General features: G+C 31.2%; 4 protein-coding genes across 4 annotated transcripts in view; 2 read left to right on the top strand and 2 right to left on the bottom strand.

Annotated features, from left to right (window-relative positions):
• Nucleotides 1-796: 796 nt before the first annotated feature.
• Nucleotides 797-3,975, bottom strand: LOC119832967 (ribokinase-like). The gene is made up of 6 exons (XM_038356806.1): nt 2,686-3,975; nt 2,155-2,287; nt 1,798-2,082; nt 1,597-1,718; nt 1,351-1,501; nt 797-1,027 (listed from the first exon to the last, which is right to left on the bottom strand). Exons 1-6 carry the CDS (start codon nt 2,739-2,741, stop codon nt 842-844), a joined length of 933 nt encoding a protein of 310 aa, XP_038212734.1. The 5' UTR covers nt 2,742-3,975; the 3' UTR covers nt 797-841.
• Nucleotides 3,976-4,055: 80 nt separating this feature from the next.
• On the bottom strand, nt 4,056-5,047 carry LOC119832841 (39S ribosomal protein L17, mitochondrial). The gene is made up of 2 exons (XM_038356630.1): nt 4,678-5,047; nt 4,056-4,507 (listed from the first exon to the last, which is right to left on the bottom strand). Exons 1-2 carry the CDS (start codon nt 4,873-4,875, stop codon nt 4,112-4,114), a joined length of 594 nt encoding a protein of 197 aa, XP_038212558.1. The 5' UTR covers nt 4,876-5,047; the 3' UTR covers nt 4,056-4,111.
• A 1,055-nt stretch (nt 5,048-6,102) lies between these two features.
• Nucleotides 6,103-16,444, top strand: LOC119832917. The gene is made up of 16 exons (XM_038356742.1): nt 6,103-6,828; nt 7,251-7,443; nt 7,517-7,698; nt 8,023-8,155; nt 8,411-8,557; nt 8,915-9,126; nt 9,596-9,788; nt 10,152-10,284; nt 10,474-10,696; nt 10,972-11,203; nt 11,674-11,866; nt 11,970-13,074; nt 13,231-14,029; nt 14,268-14,491; nt 14,869-15,206; nt 15,636-16,444. Exons 1-16 carry the CDS (start codon nt 6,412-6,414, stop codon nt 15,862-15,864), a joined length of 4,953 nt encoding a protein of 1,650 aa, XP_038212670.1. The 5' UTR covers nt 6,103-6,411; the 3' UTR covers nt 15,865-16,444.
• A 2,116-nt stretch (nt 16,445-18,560) lies between these two features.
• Nucleotides 18,561-19,243, top strand: part of LOC119832955 — a 2,831-nt gene continuing 2,148 nt past the window's right edge. Inside the window, exon 1 of the mRNA XM_038356787.1 lies at nt 18,561-19,193. Within this exon, the coding sequence (XP_038212715.1) occupies nt 18,880-19,193 (314 nt within the window). The 5' untranslated portion in view covers nt 18,561-18,879. The remainder of the gene's footprint in view (nt 19,194-19,243) is intronic.

The raw sequence follows: 19,243 nt of genomic DNA, 5'->3' as shown, positions 1-19,243 counted from the left end.
AAAAAAAAACGAGTTCTGAAGAACATTATTAGTGTGAATCGTAAAGCGTATAAAGAAAATATATCTTAATTTTAAAGTGAAAAGAGTTGGTTTTACTACTACCATCAAAATTTACGTTTGAAAGATCAAATTATCGATCGACACGTCAGTCATTTGAGCGCAAACATCGCGTATTTTACGAATCGATGCGCTCATGTATGGAAAAAAATTGCGATGTCGTCCCACACCTGTGGGTTTGCATATTTGTGCGAATGTGATTGACCTGCATAAGATTTATTGTATACAGAAAATAATAGGGCGTTGATGACGATAATAACGTAAATTTTAATATTAGCAGATACCAAGTTTATTACAAACCAGTTGAATCGGTATTGTTATTTTTTATAATCAAATACGATATTTATAGTAATTTCAAGATATGTCGATACAAAAATGTCGTAATGTCGCATTAATACGTGTCCAATGAGGGTTGGTAAATAAATGATATTAAAAAAATTAAGGAGAACACTATTCGATCTTCTCATACAAATATACTTTTCTTATTAAAAATTATATAAGCTATATAGTTGCAGTAATACTTACATAGTCTTAGCTAGGTTAACACTTTTAATATATTAATTCATAGATGACTGGAAATGAGCTAAAGCTTACTCATTATGAGTTGTTTGCACATTTATTAGACTATCTATTCATTCTCTAAGTTCTCGTGTAAATTCTTAATTTCTTGTAATAGATTGTGTAAGGTTTTCAAATGTAAAATAAATGTTATGCGAAGATATTAGTTTTATTTTAATTAACCATCATTTTTATATATTAGTACATTTTCATATTATATTGTGATCTACAAAACGGTGTATTTATAATTTTCTTGACAGATAAATTTATCCGGAAAACTTGATTGTGTGCCTTCATTAATTACAGATTTACTGGCAACATCACACGCGGCACCAATTATTTGATGTATGGCGCGATCCTTTTGTGTTACAAGAAAAGTTGCTAGTGCTCCAACAAAAGCGTCACCAGCACCCTGTAAATTAACCATATTCAGGAAAATAAGGATTCACTATTATAAATAACATAAAAATACCCCAAAAACGATGCAACGAATGCATTACAAAAATATGTAGTCACAAGTCGCGTTTTAGTACACACCTTTATTCTATGCTTTCTGATTTGGGATTTTTTTTTACATTACAAATGGATGTGTAGGTACTAGTGGAAATTGAAATATGGGACTAAATCATGTTGATTTTTTTTTTACCGTACGTCTCTTCTAAAATGACCCTTGTGGGAGTAATGTAAGCAGGTATACACTGGTATTACTTATTTTCATTAAATGTATTATCATACCGTGGTGTCAACAGGTATTACTTTTTCACAGGGTATATGAATACATTGACTATCATTACTGCTTGAATATGCTGCTCCTTTATCACCCAAAGTTATAATTGCAATTTTACACCCTGTATCTAATAATTCCTTCAGGGCTAATTTTATATTGCTAAAAAGAAAAAATATTTCATAATTTTATATAGGACAACATAAAAATAAATTCGGATAATACGTACATAAGTGCAAAATAAATAATTTACTTACGATAAATTTACTTCGAAACCTACTAATAGAGAAGCTTCAGGCTCATTTACACACAGCACAGTACATAACTCTAAAAGATTTTTAATGTCTGTTCTCGCTGGCGCTGCATTTAAAAGCTTGATCTATAAATCAGAAGAAGTTAAGGTATGGACGGGTGGTATGATTTTAAAGTATTAATTGGAATATAAAAGAAATACTTACTCCGTTACACAGCTTGAACGCTTCATACGTAGTATCGACAGGTGTTTCTAATTGACTAATTATAATATCTGCATTTTTTATTAGACTTAGAGCACCTTGAATATCAGATTTATTAAGGTGATTATTAGCACCAGCCACAATAACAATTTGATTTTCCCCATTAGATGAAACAGTTATTTGAGCGATTCCAGTAGTGCTATCTGTTGTTGTCTTTGTATGAGTAACATCAATACCAAAGCTTTTGAGATTTTCCTTGTATTTACCACCCCAATCATCATCCCCAACCTACAATATTTTTATTGCATATTATAGTAAATAATAATAGTTTTTTATCATGATCACCAAATTTGTACTTACTCTACATATCATATAGGTATTGCCACCTAATTTAGCGGCCGCAACACATTGATTTGCTCCTTTACCTCCAAAACTTGTTGTAAATTTTGTACCATGAATTGTTTCTCCAGGGTTAGGTAGTTTTGGTGCATAACTGTAAAATAATAATACATAAATATATATAATTAAAAAATCTTATATAATTACTCCAACTGCTTTCCGATTCTATCAAATATATATAATGGAAAATAATATTTAATCATATATCACATATTTGAGTAAATAGATAATAAAAAAACCTAATCTGCTTGAAAAAATATGAAATCGAATATTACGTACTGTGTGTGTGTGCCCTTATGTTACGTATTTGAGATAAACGTGACGCGTGCAGAATATTATTATTCTACATAAAATCTATTTTACTTTTAATTATGTATTATGATACATTCTTTCATTCTTCTTTTTATAATTTTGATAAGAAAAAGTAACGGTGTATACCTTCTTATATAATTTTTTAGGGTTTCATAATAGCGAAAATATCAGTATACGTACGTAGTGAAATCGACGGAGCAGGATCCAACAACCACAATTTTTGGTAGACTTGACATGCTTTAATAATTATATTGTATTACAAATTTGATGACAAAAATATTTAAACGTATAGAGACAACATACAAAACAATATGTGTAAATGCTTGTATTCCTTTGTAAGGACCTAGTAGTAATAATTATTACAAACGCGATGTTATGTAAACTGTAAATAACACAATCTTCGATAAGTTGCTAGATAACCTACAACATCAGTTTGCTTATTGCTTTTTGCTATTGTTTATTATTTGCTATCCACAGTTCTGACGATATTGAATGAAAATTGATTATAGGTTAGTTCCAACTCTTTTATGGGATTTTATATTAAAATTAAAACGACACTGATAACACGGAGATTGGCGAACGACAATACTTATTCGTTATTACTACACTTATTTAATACGAATTCGTCGTTAATAAGTACATATGTTTAAATTCACCATTTGGAAAAATATTCCATTTAACTGATTCAATTTGTATGATCTATCCTGACCCTATATAACTTGCTCTTACTCAATTTTATTATAATTAGACACTAACCATAAGCTTAATTAAAATTTAATTTCTGATTAATTTCTCACAATATTACTGCATCAAGAATACTTCTATTAATCTATTCTAAAATTATAAAATGTATGTACTTATGCTTATTTTTAATATTATTATGTTTATTACAATGTAGCTCAATAACCACTTAAAGAATAGAAAATTAATCTACTATCAGAAAGTTACATCTATTTCAAGTAATTTTTATCCAAAGTCAACTTTTGTAAAGCTAAGATAAGGGGGTTATTTACAAAGGTTCTTTGTGACATTTATTATGACTTAGGTATACTTTCTAGTCTTATACCTTATTGTGATAAAAATTTATCTTATTTAGAATTCAAATTATCATTGAAATGGTGGTAGAATTTGTTTTCTTTAGCATGCTCCTTTCTATTTTTTGTTTCAAGAACATTCAATACAACCTTATTAGGTACAAAGAACATGTCATGATTATACATTCTTCACTATCAACATTAAATTATTGATATAGAAAGGGTTAAAACAAGATAATATGACCAGAAACTACTGTATGTAATAAAACTTTGATGTAAGTTATAAAATGTATATTAGCATGTTTTTCTTTTTAATTTCTTCTACATACCTTGCCTTCAGAACAGTTATAACTGAACACTATACACTTTTGACATTATACAAATGTAATGATAAATTACATGTATATTTAACAATTTTGTACATGCATCTAGCTACATTTTTAACAATGGAGAACAATAGGTGGATTATGAAATAATAATTTTTCATGAGGAATAATTAAAATAAAAAATAAGTAATCATCTATGTAATATACTATATTCTATTACTTAAATAATAAACATTACTCAACAAATTATGTATCAACTGATTTTATAGTTTTATTTTCGATTGGCTGGCTTTTTTCTGAATTTGATATTTTCTCAGCCATTTCAGCATACTTTGCTTGTCTATAGTCATATTTTGCTGCATCCAAAAGTATATTTTGGAGCAATTGCCTATTGTTGGCTTGTTTATTTTGTAGTGTTGGAAAAGGATTCCCTCGCAATTCCAATACAGCTTTGTCTATAATACGTCCATAAGCAGGATTTGGTGCTTTTAACATCCTTGTATATGCAGAGTTACTATTTTCAAAACGAGGAACTAGGACTTTAAATAGTTTATGAACTAATTGTTTCTCTAGTAGCCAATAGTCAGCCATTTCCATTGTAGGCTTATGACAATCCCCATGATTAATTGCTTCTGTTATTAACTGTAAAAAAATAAGATAACGAAAAATATAAATTAATTATCAGAGTGTAATATTAATATAATTGTTTTTGAATTTAGAACATGAAATATAAATTTAATTCAACTTCAATATTTTAATCTTGTAATAAATATTATTCCAAAACAATAAGTCTGTATTAATTATATGTATACCCGTTCGGCATACTGGCGGGCTTCATCAGCTCTACTATAATTTAGCTCAATTCTCTCATATTTAATCAATCCAGTTACAGTTTTACGAAGTTTATTTATTCTTCCTTCGGGACCCTGTGGATCGCTTAGGCGCCTATGTTTAGGAGGTATCTTGATTCGCAGCTTAGAAACTAATTTTGTTACGTCAGCCTGGTTCATCCTTTATTTTGTTTATTTTCTCCTTCGTTTAACAGAAATAACGATTACTTTTTTCCAAACTTGTTTAGTTAAATCACAAAAAAATCTTATTTAGTTAAAACTGAAAGGTTATTTTTGTACTTTTGCTTTTGTAGACATTGACGGCAGTCAATGGCCATAGGTAATTCACAGATTAAGAAGTACGAACATGCAGTGTTACCACTTTGTTTTGGTAAAAAGGGCAACTCGGCAGTCAAAACTAGCTAGAAAATGCTTAAAAATATTAAAAGTCAATATTCACGAATGAGAATACACCAAAAAGGACTGGATTCTGCCGAAAAAGGACTAAGGTGGCCTCACTAATACCCTAGGCACAGATTAAATATTATCAATATAGTTATGTAATAGAATCTCGTAACTCGTTACTCCGTGGAAAGTAGGAAGTGGAATAATTTTAACAGAAGCGCCACAAATTGTTAAGAGTAGAAATTAAAAAAGGAAAGAAAAACATCCGCTTTGCTACAGCGATAAAGTTAAGATTGAGAAGTAACGAAATAAAAAAAAAATATTGAAATTGTAACAAGCACATTTCCAATCATTTAATTTTTATAAGTCATTAATAGTAATGACAAAAAGAAAATTACACAAATAGGATTCTTTTTTAATAAGTGATTTGAGTAACAAATTTTCCGATAAAATGTTTTAACAATTATTATAAAAAATACAAAAGTGTTATGTTATATTCCAGTCCAGGCAAGAGCACACTGTCGCTTTGCTCCAGAAGTCCTTTTGCCAGGATCGCGTTGGGCTGGATATAAGATATTGAGCCCTATGTATGTAGAAACAGAATTAATTTTATCAATACAAATGTATTTTAATTTTGGTGCATCTACAATTTAGAACTACTACTCTTAGTCTTTGGTTTATAGAGTTTTAGGGTTTCATGACTTATTTGTAATGATTTTTTTTTAAATCAAGTATTTGAATTTAATACGTTATACTTCTTTAACTCATTGAACGAACATCGAAGTTACTAAGCCTTTGCAATGGGATTTTAGCTTTATTTAGAAATCTAGTTACCTATCTGATTACAATCTCAATAAAAATGTCATAATATAAGGAGACATACCTTAAAGAACTTTATGGGGCTTTTTTAAAAAAAATTAAGCCTTTGTGGGATGGTCACGAAAATTAAAAAAAATTACTTGTCGAATGTCATATGTCAGACTCAGATTAGGTATCATCTGTCGTCTTTGTGTAGGTAATGTCTAATGTTTATTATTTTTCATAATTATTTTTGATTTTCGAACTCTAGTCGCCGTCATGTCGAAATTTTGAAAATAAAATTTAAGACATAGGAAATAGTATGAGGTCTTTAAATGTAAGAGCATATTTTTGTAAAAGTTTTTGTTAAAAATTATCAGAAGAATTAACGCCTAAGTTAAACCGGAAAAATGTGACTGGACTTTTGGGATATTTCTTTGAAACAATATTAGTTTTTACCAACAACATTATACCACATACAACACTACATATATCGTGCCCCACAGCCTCAAAATGGATAACAGAGAAATTACCAAAATCACCAGTGACCGCTATGAAAATGCGAGTGTTTACGAATTACTAACAAAGTTATGTGAAAAAACTGCACATAAATGTCAACAAACCAGAAATTCACCTAAACATCTTGCAGCAAAAATGCGGTCCCGTTCATATGAAATAATACTAAAAAGGACTTCGTCTGAGGTTTCTCTGCCTGGAGGAGATCCATTAGTTGAATTGCTTTCTTGCCATTTTGTAATGCAGCAAAGTGTAAAAAATGTCTTTGAATACAAACGATGTATCGAGCTTAAGAAAACAATCAGTGAAATAAGGAATTTATCAGAAAATAAAGAACATGCTTATAGTGTTGTTAAATTTCTTGTTAAACTATACAATTCTGTACCTGAAGATACATCTCAAGAAATTTTTCAGGTATGCAAATTTATTATTATGCAAAAATATAATAAATATACCAGTTTACTGTTATACAGTATATTTTTATATGAAGATTTATTAAAACTAGCTACATTTCTGAAAAAATGAATCTTCTTCCCTTCTGACGCTTAATATTCTTTGTCTGAGTTCTGACATTACACAAGTAAATTTTAATCATCCTTTTATTTCATTTATAAACAAACCTCATTAGAACATTGTTATATAATTTATTTAGATAAGGCAAATGATAGTATCTATGCAATTGTTATCAAGACAATATCTCCATATTGACCACTATAGTGGTGGTACATACAGGATTTCATTTCATTTAATTAATATATCTTTAATATTACATTAAAAGCCTATATACTATAAACATTATAGTGTGTCAATTGCTGATAATTTAGTTTATTTTTCAGAAACCATTTACCTTTGGGTTACTACAAGAAATGTTACCAAAACCGAAAAGAGAATCATTCGGTTCTCAACCTTATCCATATTATCCGTCATACATATTTGAATTACCTTTCAAACTAAAAAGTAATGCTAACAATCTGAACAATAAACAAAGCTATATGGAATACACAGTTGAAAGTTTTGATTCAAGATCCTGTAAGTTTATATTTAGAAACTATTTCACTAGTTTCATGTAATAGCTCACTGATTAATTTATTTTTGTATACAGTGCTTCCAGACTGTTCATCACAGCAGGGTGTTGAAGTGAAAACGTTTTTAAGTCCCATGACTCTTTCATCAATGACATCCACTCAAGTTTCTCCATACTCTGAAAGCAATATTTTTAATTTGCCAAGGTTGACAACTCCAAGAGATTTGGTCATACCAAAATCTCAATCAGCTGTGCCTAAGGTAAATAATCAATTAGATAAATGTTGTAGTATTTAAGAAATTGTTCTTGTTTAGCTTGTTAAAAGGGTTTCATGTTGTGTAATAATTTACGATCTAAAGATATATTTGGCTTGGTAGGGATTATGGGTGTAAAATTAAATGGTCATGGATTTTTATTCTGTAATAACCTAATTAGAGTTCAGGTTAAGGTTTTAATATACTATATTTCATTATTTTATTTATTTTGTGTTTATGACCATAATAATTTGTAATAGGTCTTTATAAATTTAAAATATTGCAGTTTTAAATAAATTACTATAAATTCCTTAAAAATGTGTAATACAGGTGTCTTTTGCAAGTACTGAGGTAAAACCGGATCCTAAAGTATCTTCCGAAGTAGAATTAGATGACAAAAATATATGGGAAATTGCATCACAAGTTGATAAAGATGTGCCGGGTGATATTTGGGATTATGTATGTGAGTATAAATTAATTGATTTTTTAGCCAGCTCAGTTCAGTCAGTCTTTTTACCCTTAATAATTTTTATTTCAAATTGGCTTGTTATTTATTTCTACACTCTTAGTAATATTAAAAATATGAAGTTGTTATATATTTTTTTCAACTTTGATTTAGTTAAGTGTGTGTAAAAAAGGGCTTAGGTTATATTTTTAGCAATCTAAACTATAGTAGTTCAAAAGAGTCAAATTACTAGCTATGAATTAATGTTTCCAGCCAAACTACCACAAGTACATGAAAGGCAACTGATATCAACTTCATCAAGGGAAATGTTGCTCTGGAGAGAAAATTACGGTGGTATTATGTCTGACCTCAGTATTATATCAGAGAAGCGGTTCATTAGACATATCATGTATTTAATTGGTATGTTACAATGATGAGCTATGAAGTTTGATTAATTTATTATTTAGCTTGCCGATAAGAACCTAAAACCACCTCTTAGTGAGAAATGTCAGCTTATCTTTACCTCTATGTTTATCTATATATTTATAACATGCTAATTTAACGCAATATTCAACCAATTCGATAAAATTCTTCACTGGTGATTCATTAGTGCTATGTAATATGTAATATATATATATACATAGACTGCTAGTCAATAGTCAAAGTCTGATGAATAAAAGTTATATTAATGTCTGTGTATATAAAACCATGATAAAATAATTTGATTCATATTTATTGTAGTTGTATTTTTAATTGCATTATATATTACTTTTTCAGTTGGCATTGAAACTAAATCATTTCCATACAATAAGGATACAAAATACTTCTACATAAAAGAGAACTTAGTTTTAGAATGTATATCTAAGGAACATTTGCAAGGCTATATAGCCACATTGTTGCTTATAGGCACATATTATAGAAGATTATATGATTTTGCCTTCAATCAAAGTGTGGATGACCATTTTCATGATAAAGGGCTTGTTTTTGAGGTTTGTTAATATTTTTCTTTATTATTATTTATCTGTCATGATGAATATTGTCTTTCTTATTTGCATTTAAACCAATCTGTTTTTTAAGCTTTGTTTTGATCAAATATTTAGGAAAATCAAATTATATCAGCTGTATATACTAAACAACAATTAAATTTTTTTATGTTATTAGCTGCTCACCCCGGCTACGCCTAACTAGATATTTTTCAATTTTTAGACAATCATTATCTTAATAATAGCTTAGACACATTCAACCAAACAAGAAATCTTTCCATTCCATTCAACCACTCTCGAGTTATAAGTGGTGTAACTAATGTGTCTTTTATTTTAGATAAATTTTAAATAGATGTACATATTATATGTACCATCATAGCTATGAGGAAACTGATTCTTATTTCAAAACAATATAAGTATATTGATCTGAAATAAACATAACATTCTAGTCTATTTCATATGAGAAATTTCACAGGCTTCAAGAGAGATTGTTAGGCGATATTTATTGGAATTTCGTTTAAAAGCAACAGACATATTTGAAGAGTTTTGTGATAACAAGCTAGAAGATCTCAATTGTATGCCAACTCTACTGCAAATACTGTATCATATGGAGCCATTGAAATATGAAATTGAAACAATCGCTTCCATATACAAGCTTAATAATACTGGTAAGTGTACAATATAATGATTAAAGATTAAAACATTAAAGTAATCTATTTTTTTAAATTTACTAATGCACTTCATTTGCATTTCAAACAATGTGGTTGTGAAATACAGATTTAAATATTTTATATGCCTTTCAGCACTATGATTTAAAGTATATAGTCACCAAAAAAACATGTGTCTGTGTCTATATTTAAGACACAAATGGATTTCTTTTTTTTTATTCTACATGACCTCTATATAAATGCAATGACATTAATTTTTTTTTACATTTAATTTTTTTTTATACAGTTGAAGTGCGAACAATATGAGTAAGGAGTAAACAATTGTATAATAACTATTAAACAAACTGTTTGTTAATGTTTCAGATACTAAATCGACAATACCGCATGGCGCTGAGTTGATGTCTTACCTATTTAATGAAATATCACTAGTGACACACAAAACAACGGCACTTGTTTTGTACAATTCTCTTGTTACTGTATGCACAGTTTATTTTAAGTATGTATAAAATGCTATTATTTTGGCCCGCGGTTTCGCCCGCGTTGTTAGAGACAATTCCCAAATGAATAACATTTTTCACTCTGCTAAAAAGTATATGTCATACAAATAAATCAAAGTACTTTCGCATTTATTATAAGTAATAATGAATATGTACTGGTTTCCCCAAATTGTTTCTTGTTTTTGTAGGTTTATCGAAAAATTTATATTCGAAGGTGAATTGGATGATCGTTTTAACGAATTTTTCATAAGAAAGGATAGCCAATATGTGAATTCTCGGACAAAAAGATACTGGGATAAAGGGTTCCATATAACACTGAGCGTGGCTGTACCTGACTTTTTGAGACCTTTGGCAAGCTTCATACTATTGTGTGGAAAATCTTTGAGACTCTTGAAGTTATGTAATCCCACTGTAAGTGTCTAAGTTTGTTTTATTTGTCATTGATGCATTATTCAATTTTATAAATCAATTATTACCTTCTCCAGCACCTTCAGTGTCAAATAATTTCTCTAGGAAAGGCCCACAAGAGACTTGCAACTACTTGATCCCCTAAAACATATAAGACTTTAAAATTAATATTCAAAAGATAATATCAATCGCGAGACTTTTGCAAGTTCTTTTACAAATTTTAAAATTTTAGTATAGAAACGAATCCGCCTTTACCAAATATAAAATTCGATTTAAAGGATCCTCTCGTTCTCCTCATATCATCGGATCACCCCTCAGTGCGATGTTGCGCTAATTTCGAAGACTTGGAACGGGAACAGCAAATACTGAACGTGTACAGGACTAGGTGCCTGTTCGTCAGCGGCGAACCTGTTACATTTGATCAGATTCTGCTCAAGAGAGAGGCGGAACGGAAAGCCTTCACTGAAATGGCGTCTCTGAAACAAGCCGAGACTATGGAGAAAATTGTTGGTAAATATAATTTTTCTATTTTTATATGAAGATGGATAGATTAACAGTAGCTATAAAGTTTAACACTACAATCACTAACAAACCATTTAAACTATTATATAAAGAAAAAGACCTTTTGAAGCATGGCCAATAAGGTTGTTTTTTCAGTGAAGCGCCGTCAAATTATAAATCAATACTCAAATAATTAATAATATTTTCTGTTTAACCGACGTTCCCAAAAACGAAGGGCGATATAGTCGGAGGTTCGACTGTATGTTTTTGCTTTTTTTTGTTACTTGATAACTCAGTGAGTAATCAACTACTGAAGTGATTGATTTTGTGTTTGACAAGACATTGTCGTCATTTCGAATTTTGAGCGGAATTACTTAGAAACGACGGCGAATTTTTTTGTAGAAAATGTTTATTATATATATTTACTAATATAATAAGCTATAATATTAACCTTAGATTTATATTTTGTTGAACAATAGCGGAACGAAAACGTCTAGCGCAACTAATAATTGCTGAAAAACAGCATTCGCTTCGAGTATTAGAAGCAGCTATGGCTGAAGCGAAAGCGGCCAAAAATAAAGCGAAACAACGAGAAAAGCAACGCAATAAGTTAGAAGAGGCCGCTGAAAAAGCCACTGAAGAAGTGGATTCTAAACTAAGAGATGTTGAAAAGTAAGTTATATCTGATGAAATATTTGAATTATACATAAGAACACAGATTATACAATTTCAAAAGATTACTTTATCAATTATATTAATGTTCTTTTTTTTGTAGGAATAAAATGTTAGAATATTACTCTAAGCTAAACATGGTAGTAGAGAAAAGCAAAATACACACAGAATGGAAGATAAAGCGCCTTCAATTAGATCAAACGCGAATGCAATTACTATCGACTGAAGAAAGAAATTTGAAACGGGAAAAGTTAGAGTTAGAGCATCAACGGAATGAAGAAATTATGGCAATGTCAATACAAAGTGATTTCAAATCAGAAGACGGGCTAGACGGCGATAATAGTGAAGAAAAGAAAGATGTTATTTCTGAAAACAACCCATATATGATTGAATCCACAACTTCCTTCGATTCTGAAGAGATTGAAACTCAGGAATCTGACCATAATATAAATAGAAATAAAGCCCAAACATCCAGCGACGTATTTAGTGCCATATGCAATGTAGCTAAAAGTATTTTTGGTGTCGGGAAGAAAGACAAGCTTTGTGATAATGAATTAGAGCTTGACGCTCAGGGAAATATTATAAGAGATTGTGAAAATAATCATACCTCTAAAGAAACATCTAGTGACGTTATTGGATCGAAATTAGATGGAGTTAATGATAATTTACGATTTCTAGAGGCAAGAGAAGCGGCTTTGAAAAACAAGCAAAAGGTCATGTGCCATGAGTTTGGGCAGACTGATAATGATAATAATCAAGTTAAACATCCGTTAATACGTTTGACCACAGTCGATGAAGAAAACAATATCGAAGAGACACCATTCACTGAAGCTAGGCGAAACAGAATGAAAGTCCTTGGTGCAGAATTCAATATAGTCAAGATAGAAGAGAGAGATAGTATTCAAGAACCAAGAACGCAAGCGCAAAGAGAGGCGTTAATTAATAAGCAAAAAGTGTTAGGCGTCGAATATAATTTACCAATAGATAAGGCGCCAAATCGGGAACCGGCAAATATTGCACAAGAAGAAGCTGTCCGTAATAAGAATAAAGTGTTGGGTTCGGATTATGATGGGAGATCGGAGACAAGATTTGATTCTACTAAGAAATCTGGACTAAGATTGAATTTGAAACCTTTTAGTGAACCTTCGCTTAATATGAACGCTTCGTCCAATGCTGGAGCGGTAACACCAGGTGAATTGTTTCCGAGGGTAAGTGTTAACTACAATGAAATCTGTCAATGAGACTGTTAGATTTTTTGAAAAATCAAATTCAATAATAGTACTTTGGCTCTTATTAATTTCAGTCTTAACATGCTATAAGAGCATTGCTTGTCTTACTCAATAATTAATGTTATCAATTTATAGCTCGACTTAGAAACGCCAACCACAGCAGAAATGCCGGCCGACGGTCCTATGACCAGTGACATATTTACACCAAGAAGTGAAGGTGGCAAAGATTTAGAGACGGGACGAATCAAATCAGACAAAGAATATTTGACCTCTGATGGATTTAATTTCTCCATAATAGTTGATGATGAAACTGCTGCGTCAGAAGCGATCAGTGATATACACACTAGCCCAGATAACTCGCCTACAAAAAGCGTAGACACTGATATTATAAAGAGTTATCGAAGAAAAGCTTCGGTATTTAATGTTTTGGACGGGTCATATAGTCTGGAGGACTTCGATCCGTTTGGAATCAAGAATTGGGATGGACATTCTAAAAATTACTTCAGTAGTCAAATAGATTTGCAGGCAAATTCATCTCCATACACGCATCCGGCATTTATCATGGAGGAAGTGAGGAAAAAACCCTATAATAATATTTATAATTCACGCTATGGTGAGGAAGAAGTCGCCAAGATTGAATGTGATAATATAGCAACACTGACCGCGTGTTTACAAAGATCTGTAATGTTGCCATTAACGTATCAATTGGAAGTGGTCAATAATTCTATACTAACATATTTCCTTGTAAATCTCGATATGTATGAACATTTGAGGAGTTTGAAAGATTACTTCTTTTTGATGGATGGGGAATTTTCGAGAAGCATTTGCCATAATTTATTCACAAAATTAACGAAAACTTTGAATCCGCAAGAGTTGTTGAATTTTTCCACTCTACACAATATTTTGGACAAGGCTCTCGGATCGTCTATATCACGTGAGTTTTTTTTATTTTGTTTGAAAACATTTCAGAAAGCAAACAAGCCCCCCATCCAAACATACTTTTGGATTTATTGTAATATTATGAGCAATAAGATATTTAGAAATTAAACATAATGAATAAATCGCGTTTGAAATCCGTTAAAAAGTCTTTAATTTCTAACTGCATAATACTTGCGTAAAATCAAACGCAAGAACATACTAATGAGATATTTAATGATATTTTTTATTTACAGACGTACATAAATTCTCAGAGAACTTATCGTTTACAATTACGGAATCTCCGCTAAGTTTCCAGCACAGTTCGCCAGATGTCCTGCAATGTTTGTCTTTAACATACACAGTTAATTGGCCGTTAAATATCATTCTATCGCAAGAAGCGTTACTACGATACGCTAAAGTTTTTCAATTTTTAATCAAGATGAGAAGAATATTTTGGGTCCTGAGCGAGGACTTTGAAGTGAGTATTTCTTAGCCTCTTAATATCCCTTTACTTTTAAAAAATTTTACATAACTAACATTTATACACTCAAACAAACAAACAAAAACACTTTATTGTGCACCAAATGATAATAAAGAATAAGAAAATATACATTATAGTATAAACATTCACGAGCACAACAGGCGTTCTTATCGCTAAGGCAGCGATCTCTTCCAGACAACCTGGTGGTCAAGGAGAAGCTGTAGAAAATATAAATATATGGGCAATATGTGCGATTACACAATTTTAAATACAGATATACTTTGTTTGAACTGCACATTTTAAATTTCGCTCTTTTGTTAAATTGTTTTTTTTTGTAACATATAATTTTTTAATATTATTATCTTTATTTGCAGTCTCTCAAACTCACCGTGAAAATATCGCGAGAACATTCTAGAAAGTTATTAAGGTCGCCTCAATATATCTCTATACAATTGTACCGACACATAATGGCGTCCCTAATACGGGCTCTGGACAATTACATTGTAACTACGTGCATTCTAACATCGTGGACGGAATTCGAGAAAGATCTAAAGAAAGCTAGAACGTTGGATGACTTGTACGAATGCCACGTGGTTTATATAAAAAATGTCCTGTTCAGATGTCTGTTGAACAACAGGTCCACACCGGTTATGAAGTTGTTGAATGATATTTTCATCGTTATTTTGAAATTTAGCCGCGTGTTGAAAGCTGGGTGAGTATAAAGTAAAAATTTTATATTAACATTATGAAGATAGAAGAAAATATCTTGCCACTTTTACTTCGAAATTTATATTATGTCCTTCGCACAGCGAGAGATCTAAAACATATGAATCTGTAATGATTGATGTGTATGTATGAAGTTTTATATAGCAACTTATTGATTTACTAGCTTTTGCCGTTAAATTCGGAGTAATTTAATAGGTGTAATACATATAAACATATAAACCTTCCTCTTAAATCACTCTACCATAAAAAAGCACATAAAGATCCGTTGCGTAGTTTTAAATAGTTAAGCATATATAGGGATACAGAAAGCGACTTTGTTTTATACTATGTAGTGATTTTCATAATATTATTGGTACCAAATTAAAGATATCCAGAAAACAAAGAAAACACATAAAATATATTTTCAAATTTACAGAGAATGGCAGCAAAAGGAAGCCGACGGATATTTCACCCACTCCAGCTATCCGCAACTCGAAGAACTCTACCATTTATATGAAAAGCTCGCGAAGTATCTTCTCAAAGTGATAACGAAAGTCATGGAGTGCGGATACCAGAGACACTTGGTGGAGCTACTGACTATGGTCAATTTGAATGGATACTACGACCCGGAGAGGACATACGACACTAATACCACTATCGATTAACTATGATAATTGAGTTAAATGCGCACTAGTTATAATTCTTATGTTTTAGTTCAAAATATATGAACAGTGGCGTAGCTATCATAGGGCCAGGTGGTGCAGTGCACCAGGGCCCCGGAGCTCAGGGGGCCCTCTAACCTCAGCTTTGAAAGAGGGGAGGAGGGCCCGATTCTTTCCCTATGCACCAGGGCCCTTGTAGCTACGCCACTGTATATGAAGGCGGGAAAACACATCATATTTAGTCATAAATAATTTTTAATTGTATCAAATCGTATAATTATTACAAAAAACATGTTCATATTGCAAGTGTAAGTGAAGTACAAACATGAAACTTGAATTAACTCTGAATTTCTGTCTCGAGTATGCAATTTTAATTACACGTATGGTTAGTGTGAAACTATACAAATAAAAATGAATCGTCGAATGTGTTGCTAAGCGTGAAACTCGAGAACTGCTGTACAAATTTGGCTAATATATTTTTTTTTTACATTTTGTTACGGCACATGGAAGGTTCTTATGGAGAGAAAAAACGTAACACGTGTGAATTAGTATTAGAGAGGATATGCATATTCTATGACATTAGTATTGTTTTTTTTTTATATTTTATGAAAAAATTAATGTATATTACAGAATAAGGTTGAATAGAAATGGAGGATAATTGTTATTAATAATCTCATATCATTAAATTATTGATTTTATTATCATATGTGATATATCGTCCCACCTGTTAATTTGTGACTCCTTATTATATATTATTACGTGTATGCATGATTTTTATTCGTCATTTCTTTGTTATTGCCATCTTCTTGGGGATATTTTGCTAGTATTGTAATACTTGATAGTAAGTATTTAGATCGTAACATTTTATAACGGGTTTTAAACCCGATTTATTCATAATTTTACTAAATTTTTTATCAAAAAAGTTTAGAGTGATGGCAGATGCCTTTCAAAATTATTAATTATTAACACCTTAATAGTTTGATTACTATTTCTAGCTTTTCAGCTTAATATTGATATGTTATATGTAATTTTATCTGACAGATAAACTAAACAGATCATACTCAAAATTTTAGAAATTGATTATCAAATACATACATGTCTCAAATGATATTGTAAATAAATGTCTCTTGTTTATAATTATTTATATATTTATAATTATCAAATATCAAATTACATTGGAAGCAAATCAATCACAATGTTTAATTATAGCCCCGTTAGAATTATTAGCCATTTCGTTTTTTAAGCGGAAAAATATAATCTGCCTTAGTTAATTTGTTGTTTATGCTGTAGACTTTTTAATATACTAATGTTTTATAATTTACTCGTTAATGTGTTTAATAAAGCAATTCTTACAAGTTATTAATTATAATATTTAAATTGTATATTATTCTCTAACAAAAAAAAATGTGTGTGTGCGGCTCACACATGATAGAAGTGAAACTTCACTAAATCGACAAAAGAATGAATAAAATAGTATGTATATTTCTGTCTCATTCTTTGCCGGCTTCATTCTACACATTTTTGTATTTGTGTCTCTTACCTGTCGTTTTTCCGTTGCATCAGGTTTGAAATCACAACCATTCTAAAAAAGTTTCACTTCAAAATAAATAAATAAAAAATAATTTCGATACGGAATACTTTTAATATGAAATTCTTTGGTATTTAAAGAACGTTTCCGCAAAATTACCTGTTTTAATTAATTATTAGTCTAAATGGGCGTAGCGAGGGAGTGTAGATTCGAATTAAAAAGAGCGATGAAGGTGTAAAGCTAATTTGTAGGAAAATTTATATAACATTATTCGTATATAAAAATGAAAGTATTCCGTATTGAAATTAATTCAGTTTGTTTTTTTTTATTATTTTGTAAGAACTTGTCATTGATTTGAATAAGTACTAATGATTATTCATTTTTTTAATAATATAAATATATTTATAAAATTACTTAACTTATTGTTTTATTTCATTAAATTCGAAAAATAAAGAATGAAATACTTGTTTTGTCTTGAAATCCGTAAAACTGCACAATGATATTATGATATTTTAAAACTGTATTAATTTTTACGTTTCGTGATTTTATTCTTGACTAGTTTTATGCCCGCGGCTTCGCTCGCGTAATGGTAGAAAAAAATAGACAGACATCGCTCCCGTTCCACTGGAATTTCCGGGATTGAAATTATCCTATGTCCTTTCTCGGGTCTCCAACTATCTCCGTACCAAATCTCAACAAAATCGATTAATATAGATTATAATCTTCATGCAATAACTACTGTGCAATTTTTCTTCACTGAGCATGCCTCAGCAAAAAATTTTAATATTAGCTATGTGAGGTTTACTTATTTTCTAATGCCGATTAAAACATCTAATGTTAGTGCACTCAAGAATGTCGACAGATGTCACTTTGCTAAACGTATAAAACGCCATCTAGTAGTGAGTAGTGAGTTTAACGAATATAGAATGACCTCTCTCGTCGAGTAGAGAAAAATAATTAATTAAAAATCTCTTCATTTTATACGTGGCATTGCAATGCTTTTTTTAGAATTAAATTGTTTTAGCTTATTCATAAATTATTCTTTAATTAGATTTCAATTTGGCTGTTATATTCCGCTTTATTTAAAAGAGATGCAGTTGCAATTGTTTACACTTCAATCCGTTGCGACAGTGGCGCCAATGTTTTCCTTATAATCAGGGTGTGTTTTCACGAATACTCATTCCGCCACAATTCGTCCAAAGGTGAACATCAGGGTAACCGGTTCAAAGGCAGTGACATTGAAGTGAAAGCCAACCTTTTCCCCTGTTACCTATACGTGTATGTGACAAATAAATACAACAACTAAATAAAATAAAATCAATTCATATATCTGTAATAGAAATAGCTCTATAAAAGTGAAAGAATAGAAATACAGTAGAACATCTATCGATCGTTGTGTGAATTTCCGCGAAACAGCAGAGTTTTGCGCGACGCATTGAATATAGTACCAAAAACGTTAAAGCTCAAGAGTCACCGTTGTCTTCGCCGAGATGGCGTTCATGATGCCAGTAGTCAAGAACGATTGGGATATATACAATTCTCAGAGGTCAAGACGGGCCTCGGAGTCAGCAGACAAGGCCGGTATCGGCGGACGGATGCGCAAGGTGTCAGAGTCTCGGTCGGAGGGGCCAGCCTTCTCTCCACGAGCGGCGGCCTTGAGTCCGCACAGGAGTGCACCGGCTATGCGCTCTGTGTCGTACGGCCGTATGCCGCCGTCGCGGGTATCGTTACGGGCGCAGGACAGCCCCAAGGGCTCGGCTAGCCCTCCCAGTGCAGGACGGGATTCGGACAAGTTTCATAGCAGGTTGGTGGAGAAGCTAAAGCGGGCGTTCAGCCGCTCAGATTCTCGAGCGG

The sequence above is a fragment of the Zerene cesonia genome, chromosome 16, assembly GCF_012273895.1.
Source record: "Zerene cesonia ecotype Mississippi chromosome 16, Zerene_cesonia_1.1, whole genome shotgun sequence".
Lineage (NCBI taxonomy): Eukaryota > Metazoa > Arthropoda > Insecta > Lepidoptera > Pieridae > Zerene > Zerene cesonia.
Note: the sequence above shows the minus strand (reverse complement) of the source record. Positions and strands in the feature narration are given on the sequence as shown.

Bases quoted from the DNA above. Each gene is read 5' to 3' on its own strand.
- LOC119832967 (XM_038356806.1), bottom strand. From the start codon at position 2,741: ATGTCAAGTCTACCAAAAATTGTGGTTGTTGGATCCTGCTCCGTCGAT. The intron at 2,288-2,685 runs GTACGTATACTG...ATTATTTTACAG, and splicing joins TGCTCCGTCGATTTCACTAC to TTATGCACCAAAACTACCTA. The intron at 1,719-1,797 runs GTAAGTATTTCT...TCTGATTTATAG, and splicing joins CGTTCAAGCTGTGTAACGGA to ATCAAGCTTTTAAATGCAGC.
- LOC119832841 (XM_038356630.1), bottom strand. From the start codon at position 4,875: ATGAACCAGGCTGACGTAACAAAATTAGTTTCTAAGCTGCGAATCAAG. The intron at 4,508-4,677 runs GTATACATATAA...ATTTTTTTACAG, and splicing joins CCCGCCAGTATGCCGAACGG to TTAATAACAGAAGCAATTAA.
- LOC119832917 (XM_038356742.1), top strand. From the start codon at position 6,412: ATGGATAACAGAGAAATTACCAAAATCACCAGTGACCGCTATGAAAAT. The intron at 6,829-7,250 runs GTATGCAAATTT...TTTATTTTTCAG, and splicing joins CATCTCAAGAAATTTTTCAG to AAACCATTTACCTTTGGGTT. The intron at 15,207-15,635 runs GTGAGTATAAAG...TCAAATTTACAG, and splicing joins AGCCGCGTGTTGAAAGCTGG to AGAATGGCAGCAAAAGGAAG.